The sequence below is a fragment of the Danio aesculapii genome, chromosome 6 (genome assembly GCF_903798145.1).
Source record: "Danio aesculapii chromosome 6, fDanAes4.1, whole genome shotgun sequence".
Lineage (NCBI taxonomy): Eukaryota > Metazoa > Chordata > Actinopteri > Cypriniformes > Danionidae > Danio > Danio aesculapii.
Window position 1 is genome coordinate 43,082,804 of NC_079440.1, and position 27,165 is coordinate 43,109,968.

Sequence of the window (27,165 nt, forward strand, 5' to 3'; positions counted from 1 at the left end):
AAAATAAAAAAACGAATCAAACATGCAGAGGAATGCCACCATCAAGACTGGGCTGGTGAAATGCGCCGAGACGTCCATGTTCTTGTGTGAATATTGACTCGGGAGGACGGCCAAACACATCTCCCTGAAGCTGATCTCCATAGACAGCGGACACGGAGATGATCCCATTAGCGCTGGCTGCAGCGGCACATGCTCAGTTATGCTTGTTGAAGGGGATCTCAGTAGGCTGTGCGTGAACACTGAGGTCATCGCCTGCGCTCAGGAAAAAATACTCCGCGCAGCCTCCATTTTGAGTAGTATGAAATAGAGGAAACCATAGTTTGGAGCCGCCGCCGCAAACAAACTGTAAACACTAGCGAAACAGCCTCTGCCATGGACGACTTGTTCAGTCCGCGAAGGTTTGTTGCTTTCTCTTATTGCGCGTTTACGCTTTTGCTCGCGCTTGTGCTTTTGGAGACGCCGCGGATACTTTTGCATTCTAGTGCAAACCGAGATGGTTTTGAACTTGACAGCTCGTCTCGCTCGGCCACACACACACATACACACACACAGACACACACACACGCTAAGGCCAGCTATAAGAGCCCGTCGTCGAGATAAAATGGGGCAGATGTTTGGAGCTGAATGTTAAGTATGTGTAATGCACGTTCAATTGCGAATTAGTTTGGTTCCGTCTGTTCTGTAAATATTTGTTCGGCAGATTGTTTTGATAGATTCGCTATCTTCTTTCGCGGAAAATTTGGCTGGACAGTGAGTGGTGTTTGTGCATATCACATATCATAAGTACTGATTTAGATTTCCACTGTAATGGATTGTGCACGCACTTAGAGTAATGATTTATGTGTAAATACATGAACTGGACGTCCAAGCCCCCGTTTATATAACCTTTGGAGGGAACGGAGCAGCCGGGCGTTGATTGGGCGATTTTGCTGTGTAGGCGGGATTTGGATTGATCACCGCGAGTGCTGATTGGCAAATCACGATTTATGATTAACACTGGAAGGATGCGATTTAAAAGGGTGGAAAGACATTACACACTCACCTGATACGAAGTTTTTACACTTAGTATTTGTTCTGTTAAATGTAGTAAAATGTTACATTTCTAAATTGAGTTTGCATATTGTTATTATTTTTATTTACATGTGGGGTAGCAACTGACTGTAAGTTCTTCTGAACTAATAACGGGTATTATGTTATTTAGGCAGCTGAATAGCACACAAGGAGAGATTCGAGTGGGACCAAGTCATCAGGTAATATGATTACAATCTGTAATCTGTACATATATGGCATGCAGTGTGTTATTAAGTAAAAAAGTATCTCAGGTTCAGAACTGTCAGCGATTTGTAAACAAACCTATCTACACTTAAAATCCAACCCCAATGCTACAAATGTGACAAATCATAGAAAATAAATGTAAACTAAGTTTCTTTACTGAGTGCATTTGTTTAAAAAGAATCGTTTACACAAATATTATTCATCATTTACTAATTGTCACCTGCTTAGAATGTTATCATTCGATTGAATGGGCGTTATCAGTGGTTATCAGATGATATATATAGGCCAGTAGGGGCTTTCTGCGCCTACTGGTAGGCTCAGAAGGCTGTTTTCATCTATTCACATGGTTAATCAGCTATACTAATAGAGAAGACTCCAGATCCAAATCTGTGTGTACATTACTGTGACGGTTGGGTTTAGGGTTGGGGTAGGGGTAGATGTTAATAAAATACAATTAATAGGAAGTTTAATAAATAATATAAATAATTCTCGCTAACTTCCGCCCGCAGCTGTATTTGATCTATAGCTGATTAACCATGTGGATGGATGATAACAGCCTTCTGGGCCTACCAGTATCCACAGAAGGCGCCTACTAGCCCATATCTATCAACTGATAGCCACTAACACCCATTCAATCGAGTGATAACATTTGAACCGGCTGGTCAAATCCAAGATTTAGGGGACTTTTTTCTTTAGTAGGACATTAAAGAAGTTTTTATTTTTATATTTTGCTGAAACTAAAGTGTTTAATGATTCATAAAATTCATTTCAACAACTACCGGCACAGTCAAAACAAACAAACAAACATATACAAGCAAAACAAAGTTAATACCTGTGGCTCCTGATGATACTCTGAGGTCTTAAGAAGTGAAACGATCAGTCTGTACAAGAAACTGGACATTCTTCACAATAGTTTCGGTTACGTTTTTGTAACATGTTCTACTAGGGCTGCACAATATATCACTTCAGCATCAATATTGCAATGTGCGCATCTGCAAAAGTCACATTACAAGATATGCAATGTTGAGTGTGAAACATAGTTGACCAGGAGCCACCGAACACATGTGATTTGTAGAGTTTGCATGTGTTTTTAAGGCCTGTTACTGAGCATTTCAAGAGAGTTTAGAACATTTAAGCACAAAAATGATGATGTTTGACATTTATTTAATTTAATTATTCATGCAGAATTAATGTGATTTATGCAACAACAAAAAAGCTTTTCTTACTTACAATTTTTGTCTTGTTTCTAGTCCAAATATCTACATTTCAAAGCAAAATCCAGATTACTTTACTTACCACATTGGCAGATAATTTTGCTTGTTTTGTTGAAATGGTGAAAACAAAACAATGTTTTTACTTGATCTAAGAATATTTAGATATTTGGACTAGAAACAGGACAAAGCAAAGGAAGAAAAGCATTTTTTTGCATAGTGATTAATCCTTTTTGTACCTAATTACTGTAAGACTCCCCAGAAAACTGCCAAATAGAGCTATTCAAACCATGTTTTTCTGAAGGAAAAAAATACCTGAGAGTGATTAAATTAATAGCAGATTTTCATTTTTTTGTTTTTTTTGTGTGAACTGTACCTTTAATTAAAATGTTATTTATAAATGTTATATTGCCATGCTCTAATGTACTGTATGCAGGCCAAGCTCCCAGAATTACAGCCGCCTCCTGCTCACAGTACAGAGTCGGTCACAGAAAATGAGGATCTGGTTTGGGCACCTGGGGTCAATGACTGTGACCTTCTCATGTATCTGCGGGCTGCCAGGTAATGTCTGCTTGGCCGGATGCCAGTTCCTGTTCACCATTTTACATTTATCTTAATAATCACTATATCTAAAAGTGAAACTGAAGTGTCCGTGGATGGTGTATGATTCAATGTGAATTTTTTTTCTTTGTTAAACAACAGGAGCATGGCGGCTTTTGCAGGGATGTGTGATGGAGGTTCAACAGAAGATGGTTGTCTAGCAGCTTCACGAGATGATACCACTTTGAATGCTTTAAATACGGTCAGTTTGATATATTTGTCTTTGTGCTATATGCGTTCAATAATTTAAACGATTAAATCAACTGAATTATTAATTCCACTGGCTTTAGTATTTCAAGCTAAGATTGTACGCATCATTTAAGTAAAGATTGCAATTTATGATCCTTTGTAACTGAAGGCAATGACAACATACAGTAAGTTCTTTAAAATTATCTATGAAGGATGATTTATGATTCGCAGATTATAAATGACTTATTACCTCAGCTAATGTAACGTTCCTTTTTTGTTTTTGCACATAGCTTCATGAAAGCCAATACGACGCAGCCAAAGCACTGCAGTGCCTGGTGAAGAAACCTGTTCCAAAGCTTATTGAGAAATGCTGGTCTGAAGATGAAGTGGTGAGAAAGTGATTCTATCTGGGGTTTTTTAATCTTCTGTCATGACATTATTTACCCCTACAATCTGGTTAATATAAGTAGTGAAATGTAGAAATGTGATACTATACATTTTCTGAAAGATTTTTTTAAACACTGTCTTTATTGATTTTAGGAGCTTTTAACGTGTACTACAGAAATCAAAATCATACATACTAATAATAATAATAATAAAGAAAATAATAATTATACAGTATATACAAACATGGGGAGAACATGCAAACTCCACACAGAAATGCCAAAAACGTTCAACCAAATGACACTTCCATAGACAATTTATAAGGATAGTGGCGATTTTAAATGTTTATAATTTTGGAGATACAGTGCATCGGCGGCCATTAGCCTGTCATGGAGCAGAGCAAAGACGATTGACATTGTCCATCCATAAGATGGCGACAGAGACAGCATAATAAGCCCTTAGAGGAGAAAAGATCGGTGTATTTTCAAACTAAAGCTGATCAAAACATTATAAAAGTTGATCTCTCTCTTTTTTTTATGTTGCAGTGCTGTATTTATATCATAGTAATTGTAGCGTATAGAGTTTGAGATGGGACTCGCATATCGAATGTATGTATTTTGTGTTGGCCAATCTTTGTATAATCCTGAGTTCCTTTTTGGTTGGCCATTTGTTTGTTTCTAATGAGTCTGCTGCATTACTGCAAACTAGTTCTGTAAACAAAAAGAAAGAAGAAATGGCTGCATGTGTTTAGCGTTTTTCCTTATCACAAATACACCAGTAATCTGGTAGTTATTGCGTTGAGTTGGCTTTTTCGGGGTTAATTATTGTGATATCTCGATTGCAAGAGAGAAATACTGTAAAATCTCTGTAGACTGATGGTATTTCATGCTGTTCAGCCTTATAATCTTAAAATGTCAGCAAAATCACCTGTTTTTTCATCATTTTAGACATTACGCTAGAGAATCATTCAAACACCAGCTTTAAAATGATGTTGGTGAATTAGTAAGTTTCTACTGTTCTGACGTCAGCTGCAGATGTGAATGAATGGCGGAAGAAAGTAGTTCCTCATACAAAAAGGTTTTTAGACTCTCCATGTTTGATTTTTTTATAAACATGATTATTCCGTCAAACTGTTGTATAAACGCAATAGCACACAAGTAGCAGTGCGATATGACTGTATATCATCACTGGTGTTGCGGCCTTGTGCCAACGCACGCCTCCCACTAGTGCCGATATACAGCTATATTGCACTGCTACTCGTGTGATATTGCTCATTTATGCATTAATCAGGAATGTTTGGTTTAAATTTGTGAAGTAATTCTGGAGTTAAGTATATTTTCTGAAAGAATTAGTTAAGAATTCTCTGTTTTTCAACATTCAATTACAGAAACGGTTTATCAAAGGACTCAGACAGTACGGCAAAAACTTCTTCAAGATTCGTAAGGATCTACTGCCTAGTAAGAAAACGGTATGGAAAACTGCCATGTCAAATCTATTTACAAATATGTGTTAAATTTTAGTCTCATCATTTTGAGTTCGTCCTCTTAGGGTGAGCTGATCACATTTTACTACTACTGGAAGAAAACTCCAGAAGCTGTGGCGGCACGACCTCACCGTCAGCAAAGAAGACAGCCAGTGTCTCGCAAAGTGAAAACTCGCAATGCAACAGCTGCAGCCAATGCAACATCTCGCACTTCTTCCAGTAAGAGTGACACTAGTATGCACCATATGCCTGCTCATTTATTGCATAAACATGACTGACATGATGTAACTGTATAAACATAATAACAAATGTAATACAGCTTTAATTTAAGGGATGTAACTTCAGAAGTAATGTTTTTAAATGATATTTTTCTGTCTATAGTGGAGCTCAGTTCGGCCAGTGAAGATGATCTGGACAGTGAGGATAGTGAGCAGGGTGGCAAACGTCAAGCTTGCAGTCACTGTCTATCCACTAGTAAGTTTTTCACCATACTCCAGTGGTGTGCTTTGAGAATACTGCACTTCATAATTTGTTCATCATGTCCATAAACATCACACTGCACTGTACTTGAATAATAATCCTACATTGGATTCAACCTTATAAGTTTGCATTTCTTTAAGTCTACATGAGATCAAAATTGACCCTAATCTCTATAATATATGTTTGGAAATGTTTGTCCCATTTTTTTCAAAATCCAACCTATTCCCAATGGATATGATTCTACTTACTGCCCTACATTTTTATCATATTGATTTTTTTTAATGCAGAATTGAACTACTGTACAAAAGTTTGGAGTCAGTCAGATCACTTAAAAATATAAATTAATGCATTAAGGATGCATTAAGTGATGAAAATATAAAGACTCGCTGACAGTAGATCTTAAGAAAGATTATATTGATCAAAGAGTTGTAGTTTCCACAAAAATAAGCTGCAGAAGTGTTTTTAACATGATTACAAATGTTTTTAAGAGCAAAAGTAATCAGTATACTGAATGATTTCTGAAGGTTCATTTGACACAGAGATTGGAGTAATCCCATTTAAATGGAGTAACGTTATTTTAACAGTTATTTTAAACTGTTATTATAAACCAGTATTGCCTTTTTTGTTTTGATAAAGTAAATGCAGCCTTGGTGAGCATTAGAAGCTTTTTTCATAAACATTAAGACATTTTGCAGACTTTTGAATTAACATCTTTGACTTAAACATTCAATCGTATATATCAGAGATGCCCAAACTAGGACCTCCGGGCCAAAGTTGGCCCATTGATTTGGCCCACCATCCCATCTGAGAAGAGAGGGAGAATGATGGGAATTCTTTCGAGATTGTCAATTCAAATTTAATGTAACCCTTTATTTTTTTTATTGTTAAAAGCTAACTGAAATGTAATATTTCAATTAAATTGTGTAAATTAATTAGATTTTATTTAAACGTACATACTGTCACCCGACAATGGGAAGACTTTAGTCAGCAATTCAAGGCAAAGGCAGATTCTGCTTGACTAGTGTGTTCAGCATTAAACTCCACTCTTATAAATGTGACTGTTTATGTTTTTATTGCAACAAGTTATCATTTAAAAAGTTATACAGCATTAGTTAATACGATTTAAAGTAATGTTTTTTATTTATTTAGAAATTTTAATAAATTATGTAAAACTTTAATGTAAAATAGTTTGGTATACTTATCCTCGGCCCACGGCTCTCAATGATATTTGGGTTCTGGCCCGTCATACGAAAAAGTTTAGATAACCCTGGGTATATACTTCCTAATAATCATTTTCATTGTGATTCACACAGACTCCAAAGACTGGCATCATGGAGGAAGAGATAATGTCTTGCTGTGCTCTAGCTGTCACTCTCACTTCAGCAAACATCGGCGTCTGCCACCTGTTCCCAAACCAGCAGACCCACCCTATCTCTTCAAACCCGTCAAAGAAGAGGAAGAGGAAAGCAGGCATGGCATGAAGACCCGCCGCAGCCGCGTGCCCCCACATGTGAGTCTAATCTGCATATTAGTGCAGGGATGTATAAACAATCGCATGCTTAATTTAGTCTTCATACGTTTCTATAGATGGCATCTCTTCGAAGCGGGCGCAACAGGCCGACCGGAAGTCCCGAGAGGGGCATTTCTCCGCCCTCTGAGGATGTGCGGCCTAATGGTCAGTCCTCTAGAGCCAGTTCCACTACAATGACAACCAGGGCGTCCAGCTCGGATATCAAGAATGGAGTTGCTGGCAAGACCAACAAGGTCTGTGATTTAAAAAAAAAAATCTCAGTTTATAGTTTGTATAGAGTGCAAAACTGTGTACTGATCCTTTCTATTTTCTGATTTTTTTTTTGCAGAAGATGAAAGTAGAGGCATCTGTAGTAAAGGGTGTGAAAAGACAGAGAGAGTCAGCTGCTCCAGATGCTGACGAACCTGAGAGGAAAAACATGAAACGACCAAAGAATCAGGTAAAAAGACTTGTACATTTTTTATTTCGATCTTGTGGCTAAAGAGATTGAAACTAAGCGTTTAAAACTTTACTAAGCAATCAGGCTTACTGGTGTGGAAATTGAGCCTTGTAAGGAAAAGAATGTCACACCAGGATGGAAAATAATATACTAGAGAGGTGGCATGGTGCCTCAGTGGTTAGTGCTGCTGCTCACAGCATAATACTGAATGATTTCAGTAGAAGGTCGCTGGTTCGAGTGCGCATTTATATGTGGAGTTTGCATGTTTCCCCTGTGTTTGCATGGGTTTCCTCTTGGTGCTCCGGTTTCCCCTGCAGCTCAAAAACATGCAATATAGGTGGATTGGAGGCCGTAGTGTATGACTGTGAGCATGTATGGGTGTATCCCAGTACCAGGTTGTGGCTGTAAGGGCATCCGCTGTGTAAAACATATGCTGGAATAGTTGGTGGTTCATTCCGCTCTGGTGACCCCCTGATAAATACTAAAAAAATACTAAGCTGAAAGAAAATTATTGAATGAATGTATCAGAGAGTTTTAGATTTTGGGAGTTTTGAGTCTAGATTTACAATATACTATCACTACTTTGACTATCATCCACTAGCATTTTTTTTCTTTTGGATTGTTCACACAAGGTGCTTAAAGTGCCTGAAATTAAAATTAAAATTGACTTGTAAAATTGAAGTACTGGAAAAGCCTTAAAACAGTCATGTTTATGAAGAGGTACTTAGGAAGTATTGTTAGACAGTAAAATGAGAGATTATTAAATCTGAATCAACTGATTCCTGTTCTAAATATGCCTGAAAAGATTTTTTGGTATTTAAACTTTCTTTACTCTAAATTATATTTTGGCGGGTGTCTTTATAAATCATGTTAAAAGTTAATGATATTCAATAGATGGGACAGATTATAATCAACAGGAAAAATCTGTAAAGCTGTATTAAACATTTACTGTTTTTACCCATGGTGTATATACAGTATAAACTTTATGCCAAACTCTGATATTTCTAGAATTTGACTATTTTATTAACAAATTTATTTGGAATTTTAATATCCACCATGGGGCGACACGGTGGCGCAGTGGGTAGCGCTGTTGCCTCAAAGCAAGAAGGTCGCTGGTTCGAGCCTCAGCTGGGTCAGTTGGCAGTTCTGTGTGAAGTTTGCATGTTCTCCCCGTGTTAGCGTGGGTTTCCCCCACGTCCAAAGACATTCGCTATAGGTGAATTAAATTGGCAGTAGTGTATGTGTGAGTCAATGGGTGTTTCCCAGTGATGGGTTGCAGCTGGAAGAGCATCAGCTGCTTAAAACATATGCTGGATAAGTTGATGGTTCATTCTGCTGTGGCAACCCCTGATTAATAAAGGGACTAAGCTGAAAAGAAATTGAATGAATGAATGAATAAATGATGGGCGACACAGTGGTGCAGTAGGTAGTGCTGTCGCCTCACAGCAGGAAGGTCGCGTTCGCGTGGGCGCGTGGGTTTCCTCCAGGTGCTCCGGTTTCCCCCACAGTCCAAAGACATGCGGTACAGGTGAATTGGGTAGGCTAAATTGTCCGTAGTGTATGTGTGTGTGAATAAGTGTGTTTCCCAGTGATGGGTTGCAGCTCGAAGGGCATCCGCTGCATAAAACAAATGCTGGATAATTTGGCGGTTCATTCTGCTGTGGCGACCCCAGATTAATAAAGGGACTAAGCCGAAAAGAAAATGAATGAATGAATGAATGAATGATTATCCACCAGAGTTATTCAAATGTAATATAATGCCATAATGTCTGCATTTTGTCCAATGTTTCTCTAACCTAGGAGGGTCCTGATTCTCCATCAGAAGGTGAGGGTGAAGGCGAAAGCTCTGACAGCCGCAGTGCCAACGAGGATGGCAGCAGTGACACTAAAGACATTGATCAGGACAACCGCAGCTCCTCCCCGAGCCTAGCTAGTCCCCTGCAAGCCAATGAAAGTGACTCAGACTCTCCAGCACCACCGCCTGCATCAGGCCCAACTACACAAACCCAGCCCCAGCCCCAGCAGCCTGCTGCAGCCCCCACAACACACACCCCATCTGAATCTCCACCATCTCCTCAGCCGACTCTGCCTACATTCTCATCCGCACCTTCCCCTGGAGTGCCTGCAACTAGTGTTACATCGAAGGCACCATCTATAGAGACAACCCAGGACGTTCCCTCTCCAACCCCTTTCAGAAGTGGCCCCAGGGCCCCCGATGCTCCCGTCTCTTACTCAAACTCCTCATCTCAACAGGTGCAGTGTCCAGGACAGGGGCAGTCATTCCCTGTGCCAGCCCATTATCAGCACAATTCAGGTCAGCTGCAAAATCCTTCATCCGGGGCAAATCAGCCGCCAGGATACACTTCCAGACCACTGCACCTTCAAAGAGAGAGTCCTCTTCCTCCTCTTCCTGCTACAGCAACATCCCAAATCAAGCCCCCTCCGACCACTCCAATTCCACCTTCTCACAAACAGCCACCTCACCTTTCTGCACCTCCACCCCATTTCCTACAGATCCACCCTAATTTACCACCACCTCCCGCTCTGAAGCCACTAGCTTCCCTGCCCTCACAGCATTTGCCTTCCTCCCAGCCTCCTCCACTGCATGTAATTCCACAAAATAACCCCGCTCCGCCTTCAGTCCTAACTCAGGCACAGAGCCAGCAGGTTAAAAGTCACAGCAGTGCGCCCCCTCCGGCCGCAGCTAGTTCTCACCCACCACTCCCCCCGAATCGCCCTGCTCCTGAGTCTACTGCTTCATACCCTCTTTACACTTCTCCAATCTCTGTCCCGGCCCATCAGCCCTCCACATCCTCCTCAGCAAATACTCCTGTTGGCCAAGCTATTATTAAAGAGGAGCCAGTTGATGAGGAAGAGGAGTGTGATAGTCCGCCTCCTCCTCGCAGGAGTCCCTCTCCCGCACCGACAGTTGTGGACATTCCCAGTCACGCAAGTCAGTCAGCAAGGTATGGAGATCACATTGATCATGTTTGAGTTTTTGTTCTAAAACCTAAATGTCTTCAATTCAAGTTTGTTATTATTGAACTTATCAATTCTTTTTTTGCATAACCATTTGAAAACTTTTAAAATGCTATGCTAATTCACTATGATGCAGGATTTATTACAGTAATTAGTACTGTGCTGATTAGAATTTGATTTTGCTTATCAATTGCAGATTCATCAAACACCTCAACCGAGGCTACAACTCCTGCTCTCGCACAGACCTGTACTTCACCCCCTTGGCCTCCTCAAAACTGGCTAAAAAACGAGAGGAAGCTGCTGAACGCTCCAGGAGAGAAGCAGAGCTCAGCGCTCGACAAGGACGGGAGAGAGAAAGGGAAAGAGAGCGAGAGCGGGAGAGAGAAAGAGAGCGGGAGCGAGAGCGAGAGAGAGACTCTGATAAAGCCTCTGTAAGTTTACTTTAACATATTTTATAAAAAAAGAGAAGAAAGGATAGTTTGCTTAAAAGGAAACCGGCTCTTTTACCTCGTGATATTGGGAAATAGTTTTGATGACAGTTTCTTTACAATTTCTCCTTAACTGTAATGTGAAGTAATCTAATACTTCAACTACATTGAAGTGTATTGGGGCCCTTTCTTGTATAGATTAAATTTTACCCCTTTTATCCACACAGCGTGCTTCAAGCTCATCCCACGATGGCCGCATAAGTGAGCACATTCTTGCTGCCCACGTGCAGCAAGGTCGTCCATCATTTGAACCACCTCCGCCCACCACTGTAGCTGCTGTTCCTCCTTATCTTGGTCCTGACACTCCAGCCCTGCGCACGCTCAGCGAGTACGCCCGGCCACATGTCATGTCACCCACCAACCGCAACCATCCCTTCTTCATGCCCTTGGGCCCAGGTGAGCACCTGCTAGCTTATCACATGCCTGGGCTCTACGCAGCAGACCCAGCCCTCAGAGAGCGGGAACTTCGTGAGCTCCGAGAGCGAGAGATCAGAGAAAGAATGAAGCCCGGATTTGAGGTGAAGCCGCCAGAGCTGGAGAACCCACTTCATCCATCAGCAAATCCTATGGAGCACTTTGCTCGGCATGGTGCCCTGCCTCTGCCTCATGTGGCTGGCCCTCACCATTTCGCCCAGTTCCACCCAGCCATGGAGCGCAATGTAGCAGCTCCACCTCGACCAGAAATCAGCTATGCTGAGCGTTTGACGGCTGAAAGGCTCCATGCTGAAAGGATGGCCTCTGTTGCTGCTGGTGACCCTGTTGCACGGCTTCAGATGCTCAATGTTACACCGCACCACCACCAGCACTCACACATACACTCCCATCTTCATCTGCACCAACAGGACCCTCTCAACCAAGGTGAGAACTTTAATTACATAAGCAAATGCAATTATCTAGATTACATTTTTTTAAGTAAATGAAAATTTTGGCTCATTTGTCTTTCAGGCCAAGGGCCTCATCCCCTAGTGGACCCATTGGCTGCTGGCCCTCCACTGGCACGTTTCCCTTACCCTCCCGGTGCCATCACTAACCCCCTACTCAGTGAGTTACCACATGAGCATGAAATGCTCCGCCACCCTCTGTTTGGTGAGTCACCAAATAGACTCCCATTTCAGCCTTTCATGTTAAAGAATGTTCAAAGTTTACTAAGTCACAAAGTAGCAAAGTTAACCCATATAGCCAGGCTAGAGTGAGACAGTGTAGTGCTCTCTGGTCCTTTTTCTCAGCATATATTGGTATTAATATTTTTTTCCCTCCCAGTATTCACTGTAGTGTTATATATTTTTGTCACTTTTGATCTGTTTAATGCATCTTAATCTTAATATTAATACAAACACAGAGGGCCCAATCATTTACCCGGCGCAGTGAGGCAGAAGATGTGTTTGGTGTGATTTGTTGCTATTATCAGACTAGTGCAACAGTAATTTTCAGTTTTTTGCAACATGTTGTTTAAAAAGCAAATCCATTTGCACCACTTTATGGACTCATGGGTGTGCTGGTCTATATAGGAGGTTTGTTAAGGCAAATTGTTGGCGAGTTGCTATTTTGAAAAACTGAAATAGACCGGACTATTGACCAACTAAAAGTTGGCCTAAAGTCCAGCACAGGGCGCGTTAGTTATGCTCCTATGCAGGTCCAAACGCTTACACATTGCTTAATACACAGAAATATACAAATATCTTTTACATATGAAAAAAATTAAAGGATTAAAATATTACAAAAAAATATAATTTTCTACATAAATATAAAAACCACTACCTCCATGCCTTCTTCATCTCAGGGGGCTTTTTTCAGTTTACTCATGACAATTTGCATTTGTATAATAATGTTATTATTATTAGCAGTATTATTTATTATCTGCATATCTATATCTGTTTTAATAAAAACAAGTTTAGATTTGTCCACCTGTCAAGTTTTGGAGATGTATGCATCACCATAAAGGGGCATAAGAATAGGACGTGTGTTTGGATATAACTCATATATCCAAAATGCTCGTGTGTTTGGATTTAACTCAAAATTAGAACTGAATTCAAAGATATTTTGAAACAAATCTTTGCGCTTAACAAACTAAATGAAATATGTAGGGTAATGGATGTCTTCAGTGGAGTAGGTACAACACTGTTTCCTTATTCATGAAAAGAAAGGAGTAAAGTAAAGAGTAAAAGTGAAGTAAAGAGAAAGTAAAGAGGCTGAATGGAGGAGGCTCATTCTTTATCCTCGCACTGCAGATGATCTGTTTAACTGTTTTCTCATTAGTGAAGCGTTCAGTTTTTCCACTTACAAAGTTCGGCATGTAAATAGCGAATTAGCCATGGTGTGACGCAACTGACTTTTAAAGGGAATGGGAGAGGAGACTCTGATTGGTTTAATGCATGTTGTTCTCAAAACACACCCATAACTCATTAAAAGAATAAGCACAACGCTGTTAGACCATGCGCCGGGGCACAGATCGTATTTTTACGTCTTTAAAATAGCAAAAGTGGATTCGGACACGTCCTTAATGCTTTTGCACCATGTGCTTTACACTTTGTGCCTAGAGCGTTAAAATAGAGCCCAAAATATTGGTTATTGAATGTGAAAAAAATTGCCGACACCATTTTTGTTTAGAGTATTATTGCATCACTAACAGTAGGATCAGTAACGTTTTCTTGATTGCGAGCATAGTGGCAATACATTACTAAATTAGACATAGAAGGCAAGAAAACACATTTGTGAATGTGTGTTGAAAAAATATATTCTAATTCATAAACTGTGCCGAAAAAGGTTAGCTTTTATTTTACTTTCATTGTTTTCATTACTCAAAGACATCAAATAGATAAATATAACGTTACACCTTCAGTCAACCTATTGTTCTGTTTTCTCACAATATCATCCAGCATCTGTAACAGTTCCATGAAAGGAAATCTCAGCTGTTTGTTCACACCTATTTGAAAGAAGAGTAACTGGAGTAAAGTTTCTTTCACAGGAGCACCATTCCCCAGAGAGTTACCAGGCCCACTGGCTCCGATGTCAGCTGCGCATCAGTTGCAAGCGATGCAGGCACAGTCGGCCGAGCTGCAGAGGCTGGCACTGGAGCAGCAGTGGCTACACGGACATGCACACTTACACAGCGCTCCTCTCCCCAGCCAAGAGGACTACTACAGGTGAACTACACTTCTTAACATACAGCATTAGATTGCATGTGTAATCAATCTGCTTTGGGGGGGCTCTTTATTTTATTTCAGAGAATCTTCTTCAAACTCTTGTAGAGCTCATCTATGCTGAATAGACAACTAAACAAAATAACGTAATTTAATGCAACTTCTATTAGAAATGAGTTATTAAAACTATTATGTTTAGAAATGTGTTGAAAAAATCTGTTCTACGTTAAACAGAAAACAGGGAAATAAATAAATAGGGGGGCTAATAATTCAAGGGGACTAATAATTCTGACTTCAACTGTATATATGTTTAACCATCAGTTGTTGCCACTTTCTGATGAATTTTGTATAACTTTGCACCATTATAAGCTGTTTCATAATATTTGTCTGAATCATCTCATGAGATGAACCATCTCATTTTCGAGGGGGAACCAACTCATTTACTTCTTCCCTAAGAAGTACACAAATCAAACAGAGTACATTACAAACAAAACAAACAAGCAACACACTTCACCTGAAAAAATTCCCACAGTCTAAAGTCTAAGCAAGCATTCATTCATTAATTTTCTTTTCAGCTTAGTCCCTTTATTAATCTGGGGTCACCACAGTGGAATGAACCGCCAACTTATCCAGCATATGTTTTACGCTGCAAATGCCCTTCCAGCTGCAACCCATCACTGCAAAACATCCATACACTCTCACATTCACACACACACACAACGGCCAATTTGGCTCACCCAATTCACCAATAGAGAATTTCTTGTGGGGAAACCGGAGCAAGGGCAAAAACATAATCAAAAGTACAAACAATTTGATAAATAAATAAATAATAAGCATTTAAATTGGAACCAGTATTAAGGACATTTACAAGTTGTTTCCAACAAAGAAGATAAATTAGTGCTGAAAAGACTAAATGTCTTAATTGATCTAAAAGAAGAAGGAAGATTATTCCAGTCAAAATGAGCTTGAATGAAACTACGGGCACTTTCTGTTGTAATTCTTGTAACAAAAAGGTAATTCTGTTGCATATGTCGAAGAGAATATGAAGAGGTCAATAGAACTAAAAACTGCTTTAAATAAGAAGGGAAACTAAAATAAAAAGAAACAAATACCAATGATATTGTCTACGGAACTTAGGTTGAAGCAACCAAGAGGTCCGTATAATATGCAATGATGGGTTCTATACGGACATCTTAAAAAAAAACTACAGTACATAGAGAGTTGAAGACAGTATTTAAAGGTTTTAAATTCATGTCAAATGCACTGTTATAAATAATATCAGCATAATCAATAATAGGGGAAATTAATTGAAATCAATCAATATACAGTTGGTCTGAATTATTAGCCCCCTGTTTATTTTTCCCTCTAATTTCTGTTAAAAGAAGAGAAGATTTTTTTAAACACATTTCTAAACATAATAGTTTTATTAACTCATTTCTAATAACTGATTTATTTTATCTTTGCCATGATGACAGTAAATAATGTTTGACTAGATATTTTTCAAGACACTTCTATACAGCTTAAAGTGACATTTTAAAGGCTTAACTAGGTTATTTGGTTAAGTAGGCAGGTTCAGGTAATTAGGCAAGTTATTGTATAATGATGGTTTGTTCTGTAGACTATCGAAAAATATATATCTTAAAGGGGCTAATAATTTTGATCTAAAAATCTTTTTAAAAAATTAAGAACTTCTTTTATTCTAGCCAAAATAAAACAAATAAGACTTTCTCCAGAAGAAAAAATATTATCAGACATACTGTGAAAATTTGCTTGCTCTATTAAACATAATTTGGGAAATATTAAAAAAAAGAAAATAAAGTTTAAAGGGGGACTAATAAACTGTATGCATATGTGTCATCCTTGTATTACCTGTTTACTTGGATACTTAAGTGACTGGATGTTTTGTTGTCTCTTTGACAGCCGTCTGAAGAAAGAAGGAGACAAGCAGTCCTGAAATGAACCAATTTTCCACTGTGGATTATAGAGTGAATTCTGTGTTCAGGGTATCAGGCCTTTTGTTTCCCGAAAAACCCAGCGTGGGTTTATCCCCATTTTGGCACTTATGAACGTTTGACCGACTCCTTTGTGCTGTATGAAATAACTAGCCTTTTGGAGCTCACTGAATTCGCTTTCCTTGCATGAACACTATTTAGAAACGGTTTCTGTCAGAACTGATATTCCCATGTAATGTGGTTATTGTGCTGAAAGCACAGTACTGTAGATTTACTAAGTATTTGAGAAGTGCTGTCCGATATCCAGAGTTTATCACAGTTTAGTTTCAAAGTTTACTGAAACACTCGTTTTAAGATTGTAAATACTATATGTTTAAAATAATATATTAACTGTTAAAAGTTGCAATGATAGATTTGGATACAAAAATTTCAGATGACTTGTGTGCAAAAAGTGCATGCTTTACATACGCTATCCTTCCCGTTCTTTGACAGCCTCTTCATCTATGCCTCAGAGTGCTCATCAGTATGAAATCCACTATTTTTGTCTGTAATTAAAACATTTTTAACCGTTTGATTTAACAACGTAGACCAAATGCAGCTTGAGTGTTAGCATGCTGACAGTAGTTTTGATCTTGCCCTTGTTCGGCTCTACAGAACAGTTGCTTCACTGCCGTGATCATTCGATGCAGCAGACGACTGTTCAGATCGACCTGTTTGCAGAGTTTACCGGATACATTGTGATACATTGTGTGCAGGTCAGTTACTGGGTCATCTCTGCTTAGAACAGAAGTTTAGGACATTAGCAATAAAGTGCATATTTGTGCACTTAGCCATTTGAACAACCAGGCTTGTTACTTTTACATAATCAGGTTGGTTGGGAAGGAGCACAACATTCTCACAATAATATGAAATCCAATAGAAACACAAGACAGAGTCAGTTTTTGATGGTTTATTGCAATACACATGTATTGTTGTGCACTACTATTAATTGTTAAATTAACAATAGGAAACGTGAAATGGAGTGCCATTGTTTTGTACTGTATGCGTACAAGCGGACATGAGTGTTATCTGTTAATGCTTTTCATAGTGGAGCTTTGATGGGTCACTTTTTTCCCAAAACTGCCAAAAAGTCATTATTATCTTCGAATTAACACTAAACATTTGTACTAGCGTATGAATATTTTAAATGAGGAATATATTCTCATTTTTAGTATTCGTGTCTTTCTGTATATTTGTCTTCACATGCACAGTGTTGTCTGACTGTAATTACAATTCAGTGACAAATGCATGACTATTACAAACAGCTTGTATTATTTTCAACATCAGTGATCCATTAATATGTCACACAAAATCTCTTTTTATTGTTTGATCAGTACATTTTATTTTCAGTACTTAATTCATTAGTGTATATATTTTTGAGGCTGTTTCATATATATGATTTCCCCTATCACACTGACATCAGTCTCTGTTTATGTGTGATAGAAACATTTGACACTTAGCAGCAGTCATACTTCTGGCACTTTTTTATACCTCCTTACAGTGCATCCGGGAAGTGTTGATAGCGCTTCACTTTTTCCACATTTTTTATGTTACAGCCTTATTCCTAAATGGATTAAATTAATTGATTTCCTCAAAATTATACACACAATACCCCATAATGACAATGTGAAAAAAGATTTTTAAAAATAGTTGCAAATTTATTGCAAATTCACAGCCTTTGCTCAATACATTGTTGATAAACTTTTGGCAGCAATTACAGCCTCAAGTCTTTTTAAATATGATGCCACAAGCTTGGCACACCTGTCTTTGGGAATTTTTGCCCTTTGCAGTACCTCTCAAGCTCTATCAGCTTGGATGGGAAGCGACGGTCTACAGCCATTTACAGATCTCTCCAGAGATGTTCAATAGGATTTAGATCTTGGCTCTGGCTGGGCCCCTCAAGGACATTCACAGAGTTGTTGTGAAGCCACTCCCTCCATTGATATTTTGGCGGCGTGCTTTGGGTCATTGTCCTGCTGGAAGATGAACCATAACCCCAGTCTGAGGTTAAGAGCACTCTGGGGCAGGTTTTCATTCAGGATGTCTCTGTACATTGCTTCATTCATTTTTCCCTCTACCCTGACTAGTCTTCCAGTTCCTGCTGCTGAAAAACATCCCCACAGCATGATGCTGCCAACACCATGCTTCACTGTAGGGATGGTATTAGCCTAGTGATGAGCGGTGCTTGGTTTTCTCCAAATGTAATGCCTGGCATTCACTCCAAAGAGTTCAATTTTAGTCTCATCAGACCAGAGAGTTTTGTTTCAGATGCCTTTTGGCAAATTCCAGGCGGGCTGCTTTATGACCTTTTCTAAGGAGTGGCTTCCATCTGGCCACTCTACCATACAGGTCTGACTGGTGGATTGCTGCACAGATGGTTGTCCTTCTGTAAGGTTCTCCTCTCTCCACAGAAGAACACTGAAGCTTAGACAGAGTGACCATCGGGTTATTGATCACCTCCCTGACTAAGGTCCTTCTCCCCTGATCACTCAGCTTAGATGGCCGGCCAGCTCTAGGGAGAGTCCTGGTGCTTCCAAACATCTTCTACTAAAGAATGATGGAGGCCACTGTGCTCATTGGAACTTTCAGAGCAACAGAAATTTTTCTGTAACCTTTCCCCAGCCTTGTGCCTCGAGACAATCCTGTCTCAGTGGTCTACAGACAATTCTTTTGTCTTCATGCTTGGTTTGTGCTTTGACATGCACTGTCAACCCTGGGACCTTATATAGACAGGTACTTTTCAAATAGACAAAACCTTTTCAAATCATGTCCAATCAACTGAATTTACCACAGGTGAACTCCTGTGAGGTGAGCTGCTGAAACATCTCAAGAATGATCATTGGAAACAGAATGTACCTGAGCTCAATTTAGAGCGTCACGGCAAAGGATGTGAATACTTATGTACATGTGATTTAGAGTTTTTTTTTATTTGTAATAAATTTGCAACAATTTCAAAAAATCTTTTTTTCACATTGTCATTATGTGGTATTGTGTGTAGAATTTTGAGGAAATCAATGAATTTAATTCATTTTGGAATAAGGCTGTTACATTAAAAATGTGAAAAAAGTGAAGCGCTTTGAATACTTCCCAGATGCACTGTAACTTCCAACAACATTTTATGTGCAAATGTATATTCTTTACAAATGTACTCAAATCTGTTTCTTCATCCAAAAACAATATGGATTTTTTTTTTTAAAAAGCTTTGGCCGCATGATTTTTTCCCTTTCCTTTTGCATTTAATAGATACATCTTGAGCGGTAAAAATGTTTTTTATATGTACACTGCAAAATAGTTTAATTGTGAATTATATAAATATGTATAGCACAGCTTGAGTCCTGAATATAACTGACGCGAAACTTACCAGTGGTCACTTCTGGTCCATATCAACATATCTAAAGCAATATATGTCTTCTAACTGAACAAGTGTTTGTATGGGAAAAAACTAAACTAATGTTTCCTCCTTTGCTTTGTATGCTTTACTTTAACGAAATTGTCCTTTGATAAGTTATTTATTGATCGAACACCTATTTTGTAACATGAATATATTACATGAAAATATTAGACTGTTAGGAAACATGGAATACAACCTAATATGTGTATTTACTAAAGTGTTTGGTGTGAATTTGTGCAAAATTAACCCTCTCCTGTACACTGGCCCCCTTGTGAGAAAGCTCTAATACTAGATTTTTATAGTTCATCCTTCTTTTACGTATCGCCGCAAGTACTGGATGGCAGAGATTGCGCTCACGTTTGCCAGAAGAGCTGAGAAACAACAGAGGGAAAATAGGATCATGTTAATTTTGTGTGCTCATATTATCTGAATAAATTGCCTAATTTAATATGGAACAGACTGCTCATTGTGTCTCATTGCAGAAATACACTATGATATTACCTGTTTTCCACATGTCTGTAGATTGTGGGTTGCTTGACTTCAGTACCCAAGATGCAAATGCAATGCAAACAAGGCACATGTCTGCCTGCTTTAAGGAAAAGAGGAAGCGATCTCTGTCTGTAAACAGAATTTGACAGCATTAGACTAGGCCTTTTTAAATATCAAGGGTTAGTTCAGCCCAAAATGAAAACTCCCCCTTTCATTATGTCATTATAAATGCATAACTTATTTATTTACCTTCAAAATACATCTCCTTAACCAAATCTCTGAGTGATTTGTGTACCTCCATTAATGTCTATTCACAACTTCCAAAATCCATGCATATCAGGTTTAATCAAAGTCTCCTGAAGCGGTTTGTTTGCTTTATTGTGAACAAATTAACAAAGTTTCTCACAGCATTTGATGTTTAGTGAACAGTGTTTACACATTCAGTCATAGAAGCTCAGTGGATCATCATTCTGCAGTGGCATTTACACTTAACTGAAGTGAATTAATTAATTAATTAAACTGTTGTAGAACCAGCATTCAACACTAATCTCCTGCCAGCCTGATATGCTGAAATGCTCAACAATCAAGTATTGTTATGGCCTGTATTGTCTTTTCTCTACATTGTAAAACAAAAATAAAGATGAAGAAGCTCAGCGATGCTTGTTTGATGTGGGAGAACCAATGAAATTTATAAAGCAGGCACAGGATGTTGAGGGATGTTACATTTTGTTTGGAAATGAAAATCAGGTTGACGTCAGAACCCAACAATAGGCCAACGTCAATCAGACACACAGTGCAATTTGGTTACTTTCCAATGCAACCCAAAAAACAACAAAAAAATCTCTAATTACCAATATGACATCTACAGTCCCGTAGCCAGCCTGGTAAAAAGGTTGGTTCTTTTTTCTCAAAAAGTGGACCTTTTGCAGTTATTCGCCTCATTTACTATTGAATTGAGGTTTAAATAATGCACTTTTGATGATATTTTAAGAACTATTTTCAGCTAGATTAGCTTGTCAGATTGTCATAACTACACATTTTGAGGTACCAAAAACCTTTGCTTAATATATAGAATTAAAAAATATGAAAAAATACAAATGTATTACATCATATATCATTAGAAAAAAAGGACTTAAAGTTTTAAATGGAAAAATAAATAAATAAGAAACTAGCCATCACATTCAACTTTCCTCAGTCATAATTTGGGCATTTGAATAATAAAAAAAAATTAACATAATAATATTAATAATGTAGAGCTTGTAGATTTTTATCTTAAGGTCCAAGATTCAGCATAAAAGTTGGGCTACTTGTAGTGCAAGATGACTTCACTTTCGTCATATTGTGTTTTCTTGCACAGCTGGAGTTTTACTCATGAAAAATAGTTGTTTGCATTCAATGGAAACCTTCTTTGATGGGTTATGGGTTAATTTATGATGGAATAGACAAATGAAAATAAGACAAATGAGCTCATGTATGGGACGAATTCTGGACCTTTTATCAGTATGGAGTGGGTCTGTCTATCAGACGTGGGATTTTAGTTGCCATACCTGACAAATAAATGTCAGTATTTGATGTCAATTCGTTTAAGATCTTGGCTTGACGTTGGATTTTGGTCACTTTCCAGCACAACCTAAAATCAACCAAATATCAACGTCATTTCATGTTTTTATTGGATGTCAAAATAACATCGTCCTAAGACGCTGGCGACCTAAATCTAACCTAATATTAACGTCTTATGATGTTGTGGGTCTGCTGAGTTTGTATGCATCAGTTGGGTATAGCTAAGCTTCTGTTTTATATGTTTAAAATGTAAAAGCCAAAATCAAATGTGTTTGTCTTAGTAAACGATTGTGTTTATGAGAAGACTTGGAATAAACCTCTTAATTCATATGCATACATTTTGGGGTCTCTTTTCGAATGTTTTAGAGTTAAGATAAATAGACTTTGAGTGGTTTCAGAACAACAAGAGAATGAGAAAATGTTATTTTGGGGTGAACTAACCCATCAGTCAATTTAATCTTCAAACATGCCTTTAAAAATGTACCTGCATTTGCTACAGTTTCCCCAATTTGTGTCTGATGTTCTGTCGTCTGTCTGAGGGCCTGGTTTTCTAGAAGAAGAACTGGATGACTTGACTGAGTTATAGAGGAACTTAATATTGTTTTTGTTCCATAATTGCAGACAATGTTGACTGTGTTGGGAAAACTCCAAGAGGTCGCCATCCTGCACCAGGTCTTTCCCATTAGAAGTTTGGTATGCCTCAGAGAAAGGTTTCTCCAGGTACTTCTCTGGCTAGTGATAAAGCACATGTTTGATGTTTCAGAAGGGTTCGTAACTCTGATAGGAGCATTTTCGTGTATCACCTCATCTAATTCTGGAAGTTCTAGGTCTCTTACAACTGGGCGAGAAGAGGAATAGATAGGAACCATTGATTTCTCACTTTTTCTTGAACCTTGCAATGAAGGAAAGAGAATATTGCCAACCTCAAATTCTGAGAAGAAGTCATCATAAGTCTCAGCCAATGATACATTTTGTGAAAGACAAAGCAAAGACTTTCTACTTGGGGTCCAAGTCTGGTATTTTTCCACTTCAGTGTCATTGTTTGCCATTTCAAAGAAAGACAGCAGACACTGATCATCTAGAATATCAGAAACCGATAAAACTGGTGAAGGCGTTGATCTTCTCACGCTACATTGGTCCAGTAGTAAAGTATTCACGTTGTTGTCTTCTTTAGTTGTTAGAAATAAGTCCTGCATCTCTGTCTCTGAGTACATACTATATACTACAGGATTACTTTCCGGAAACATCTTCACTATCTTATCTGATTCACTTGGCAAAGTTTCTTTCAAATCCACGGCACACATAGACTCAAGAAACATTTGTTCTTTGCTTTCAAGGAGATCAGGGCTAGGGTTTGCACTCGCATGAAGAAGTTGTATCAACTCCTCATCAAAATCGGAGAAAGTGGAAAATTCGCAGCTGGATCTGTCAGGTTTAGAGTCATCCAGATGTGTGAAGTAGTCTGAATCTGCCATGTCGTCTACCAGGCCATCTTCTAAACTCTCATTTTTGGATTCCACCTCATCCCTCTCTAAAAGATGAGCGTTGATGACGTCTACATGGCTGCTTTCTTCTGGAACGATGTCTTCTGTTGGCAGGGACCTGCTGTTGGCTATTCTAAGTTGCAAAATATCATTTATTGTCAGTTTCTCCATTTCATCCCAAAAGGAAGAAATGGCAAATATGGGTGGAGTTGGACCTGGGGTGTTAATAGATTGCGTCTCTTGAGAGGATTCTTTTCCATTATAGGATAAAAGTCCCAAGGGCTCTTGCTGTTCTGCTTTTTCTTGTTCAGAGTCTAAAGATGGAGCTATCCCCAGAATAAATCTGGGATTTTCTGTTCCTGTGTCATTATTAAAGTAGTTTAGATTATCATCTGTATGTTGACATTCAAAGTTATTATCTTCTATGGATTCGTCAAGTTTATCGCGTGCTGTGTTTTCATGATCCTCATGCTGTGGCAAAGAGCCACTGAGATCTTTAAATATCATTTGTGGCAGCTGTTTGGGAGTTAAATGTGAATTTGGGGAGTCGGCAGGATTTCTTTCTAATTTAGCTTTTGGAATTTCTGTCAGGTTTTCCTTTTTTAAATCAAGAGCACAGCTTGCTTTTTCTTCTTCATCTTCAGATAATCCAGTGGATGAAAAATCTTGGATTTGGACATTATGAATATTGGGTGGGTCAGAAGAATAATTTTCTTGTTCGAATGTGTCCTGTGTTGTTTGCCTCTCAATAATTTCTCTATCTGCCTCTGTTTTGTTATTTAAGGAAGAGTCATCCTCCATAACTCTGATGTTTTGCCTTGAGTTTTTACAACGTTTTTTTTTTTCTTCTTTTTTTTTGAAGTGAATCCGAACTCTTTACTCTCAGACGGACTGGGCTGTCATTTACAGTGACAAACCAGCGTTCCTTCTCTTTTATGGTGGCTGCTGAACTCTCCGTCACCTCAGTTTGCCTTTCTATACCATCTGTACGGTTTCCATGATTTAAATTAGCTGTGGACATTTCAGAAACTTTCTCTGTGGTGTCATAGCTTGATTTTTCCTTGCCATTTTCTTGATTCTCATCATTTTCTCTTAACTTCTCAGTCAGAGTGCTGTCTTCACTAGCTTTGTTTTGAAACTCTTGTTCATGTACACAAGCATTTCTCATCTGCTCAGCATCCCGTGGTTCTGTTTCAGGAATAGAATTTTCCAGATTCTCAGATGAATGCTTGATTTTGTAATCTCCTATTTGATGATTAAGACTTTCATCTTTTTCGGAGAGCTGGTCGGGGCTGATTGTGAGGGGAAGAGTTGACACCTGGGTGGAGGTTATGTCATCGTCGCTGTCACTAAAGCCGGACTCATCTAAGGCTGCAAGTTTGGCTTGCTCAACAGAACATTCCTCACTCTCGGTACAGAAGCAGTCCCAGTCCTGCTCCGCTATCAGCACACTGTGGTCTAAGTCATCCATTGCAAGTGAGCACAAAATGTTTATTACATCTGAAAAAAAATATTATTAATAATAATTAGTATACAGTAGTCAACATTTGAAGTAGTAAAAAAAAAAATCCAAATTGTTCTAAAACAAGAACAGATGTTGTTTAATAGTTTTAGGTCAACTTTGATAAAAGGTTCCGATTTACTTCAAATGTTGACTATACAATCAGTTATTGGTGGAAAAACACATCCTACAGCATATTTTAAAAAAGAATACCACAACTTTGAAAACTGAGAACTCTACAAAGAAGAAAAGCAGAGATCTAAGCTCTTTCTGTCGTCGATTTAAGGAAGCTCTGCGGTTTTGAAAAACTTTGTTTAGTCTCTTCACTTTGATTAATTACCCAAGGTTCCATCATGTTTATTTGCTTAAATACAGATTTTCAAAGTTGCGGTATTCTTTTTGAATATTAAACTTACTTGTAACTATAAATGTTTTAGTCTTTTAATCACATAAATACATCTTTGCTGAATAATTTATAAATTTATCAGTACTTTATTTATCAGGACTCTAAAATTTGAGTTATAGAGTCTATAGCTAATCAATAAAGACTTTCTAGGAAATCTTTGTCATGTGTTTTTTTATAGAGATAATTAGAATAAAATCCTCTCATCCTTACTCTAAAATGTGTAAATTGCGTTCAATTATTGTGGATCATTTATAGCAGAATAAAAATTTTATAAAATAATTTAAACATTTAAAAATTTCTAACAAAAAGGAACAATGACTTTTTAAGGCAGAAAAAACTGTACAACTGTACATACTGTTTCACAGAAAGTTGTATGCTATTTAACATCTGGTTGTTGTGTTAAAGTTTACATGACTTACAAATACAAACAATAAAAGATTTATTTCATGGTTGTGGTCATTTATTTGTTACAAAGTTAAATTTGTGAAACTCATTTGAAAGATATCTTAATATTAATTAACTGACAAAAACTGTTTTTAATAAAACTACCCTACAGCTGAAGTCTACCTTTTTTCAACACATTTTTAAATATAATAGTTCTAAGAACTAATTTTAATAAATTGTTTATTTTGTCTTTGCCATGATGACAGTACATCATATTTAACTGGGTGTTTTGCAAAATACAAAAATGCAGCTTAATGTGCGATTTAAAGGCTTAAGTATGTTAACTAGTCAAGTTTGGTTAATATGGCAAGTCCTAGGACAATGGTGGTTTGTTCTGTAGCCAATTGAATAAAATTTCTTAAAGGGGCTACAAATATTAACCCAAGCGGTTTTCACTTTTTTTTTATTCCAGCCAAATTAAAGTAATAATGCTTTATCAAAAAGAAAGATATAATAGGAAATAATGTGAAAATGTTTCTGTGTAAACATCACTTGGGAAATATTTGAAAAAGAATACAAATTTCACAGGAGGGCTAATGAAATATAAATAAACTGTGAAATAAAAAGTTAGTTTACAAAAAACTAAAAAACCAAAAACAGCACATTTATAACACAAAAAAAAGTGTTATAAAAATACAGAATCTTCCTTGTTGCTTCATTTCGGCAAAGTATACTAAACATCCGTTTGTCTCCAAGTAACAAATATAATTATTACAAAACACCATAAAACTTGTCTTCAAAACCCTGTAAAGTTCCTGGTTAAACTGTGCTCAGAGCAGTCACAAAAGCTCAGTGCATGATGATTTGTAGATTAAAACAAGACAATGAGAGGAAGCAGCACCGCAAGACTCCCAAAAAACACACCAGCATGGTGTTTAGGTGACCTGCCTTATTCAAATATTTTCTATAGTCCAATTCCTCACAAATGACCTACTGTAGACATGTCTGGTAATCCAGAGAATGAAGATCACGGTTTACAACCTTCAACAATAATAAATCTTATCTTTTCTAGCTCATGGGGCGTTTTCTTACAAACACACGTGGAGATGCATTTTGCAAACAGTAAATTCTCATTTTTAAATTCTTCCTCATTTAAAGAAAGTATTATTTCCCAGGAGCATCATAACTGTTGTGCAAAAGCCAAGAAGAATTATTTTTATTAGTATTAATAGACAGTTTAACACTTTATTAGTGTGCTAAACTCTTGTGCATGACTTTTTTTAAATTATGAATGGCTAATTGGTTGAATTTGGTACAGTAGAAAGCAAAATAGAAAATATTTCCAAACACAAAACCCTCCTCTTAGAAATATCCACATTTCAACCTTTGCAAACTCTGCAGCCTTTTCCCTACCTTTCGTCGTTATTTATGCTTTCGAAACACTTCAGCATTGATCCGACACTGGCATTGCACACCTTCAAAAACCCCAGTGCCCTTGTGTGTGTGTGTGTGTGTGTGTGTGTGTGTGTGTGTGTGTGTGTGTTTGAGGGGCCCTGCATCCAGCTTCTGTTATTAATAGAGCAGTGTGTCTGATCACATGGAAGTGTGCGTGCGTCCTGCATTCTCAGAGGGTCATCCCGTTTCACGTTTATAAATAGGGTTTCTCTGGGGAGATGTTGTGTATCTGTTGTTGTGTATGCTGCCAATCAATGAAGGGTTAACTTGCTGAACAATGTGCTGGGAGGAAAATTCGTGGCTTT

General features: G+C 38.0%; 2 protein-coding genes across 3 annotated transcripts; one reads left to right on the forward strand and one right to left on the reverse strand.

Annotated features, from left to right (window-relative positions):
* Positions 1 to 20,036, forward strand: rereb (arginine-glutamic acid dipeptide (RE) repeats b). Of its 2 annotated transcripts, none has more exons than XM_056460244.1 (17): positions 1 to 398; positions 1,202 to 1,250; positions 2,923 to 3,047; positions 3,189 to 3,288; positions 3,566 to 3,664; positions 5,047 to 5,127; positions 5,208 to 5,361; positions 5,524 to 5,616; positions 6,936 to 7,132; positions 7,210 to 7,386; positions 7,482 to 7,592; positions 9,393 to 10,558; positions 10,768 to 11,002; positions 11,227 to 11,917; positions 12,005 to 12,100; positions 14,025 to 14,202; positions 16,120 to 20,036. In XM_056460244.1, exons 1-17 carry the CDS (start codon positions 373 to 375, stop codon positions 16,151 to 16,153), a joined length of 3,612 nt encoding a protein of 1,203 aa, XP_056316219.1. In that variant the 5' UTR covers positions 1 to 372; the 3' UTR covers positions 16,154 to 20,036. The 2 variants fall into 2 exon arrangements, with proteins under 2 accessions (XP_056316219.1, XP_056316218.1); XM_056460243.1 differs by having other exon boundaries at positions 2 to 398; positions 12,005 to 12,145.
* LOC130230925 (PPARGC1 and ESRR induced regulator, muscle 1) lies at positions 17,564 to 26,907 on the reverse strand. The gene is given in 5 exon segments (XM_056460248.1): positions 17,564 to 19,952; positions 20,083 to 20,199; positions 22,115 to 23,957; positions 23,959 to 24,614; positions 26,819 to 26,907. Coding segments are annotated over 4 exon segments (2,655 nt in total). The 5' UTR covers positions 24,586 to 24,614; positions 26,819 to 26,907; the 3' UTR covers positions 17,564 to 19,884.
* Between the last annotated feature and the right edge of the window lie 258 nt (positions 26,908 to 27,165).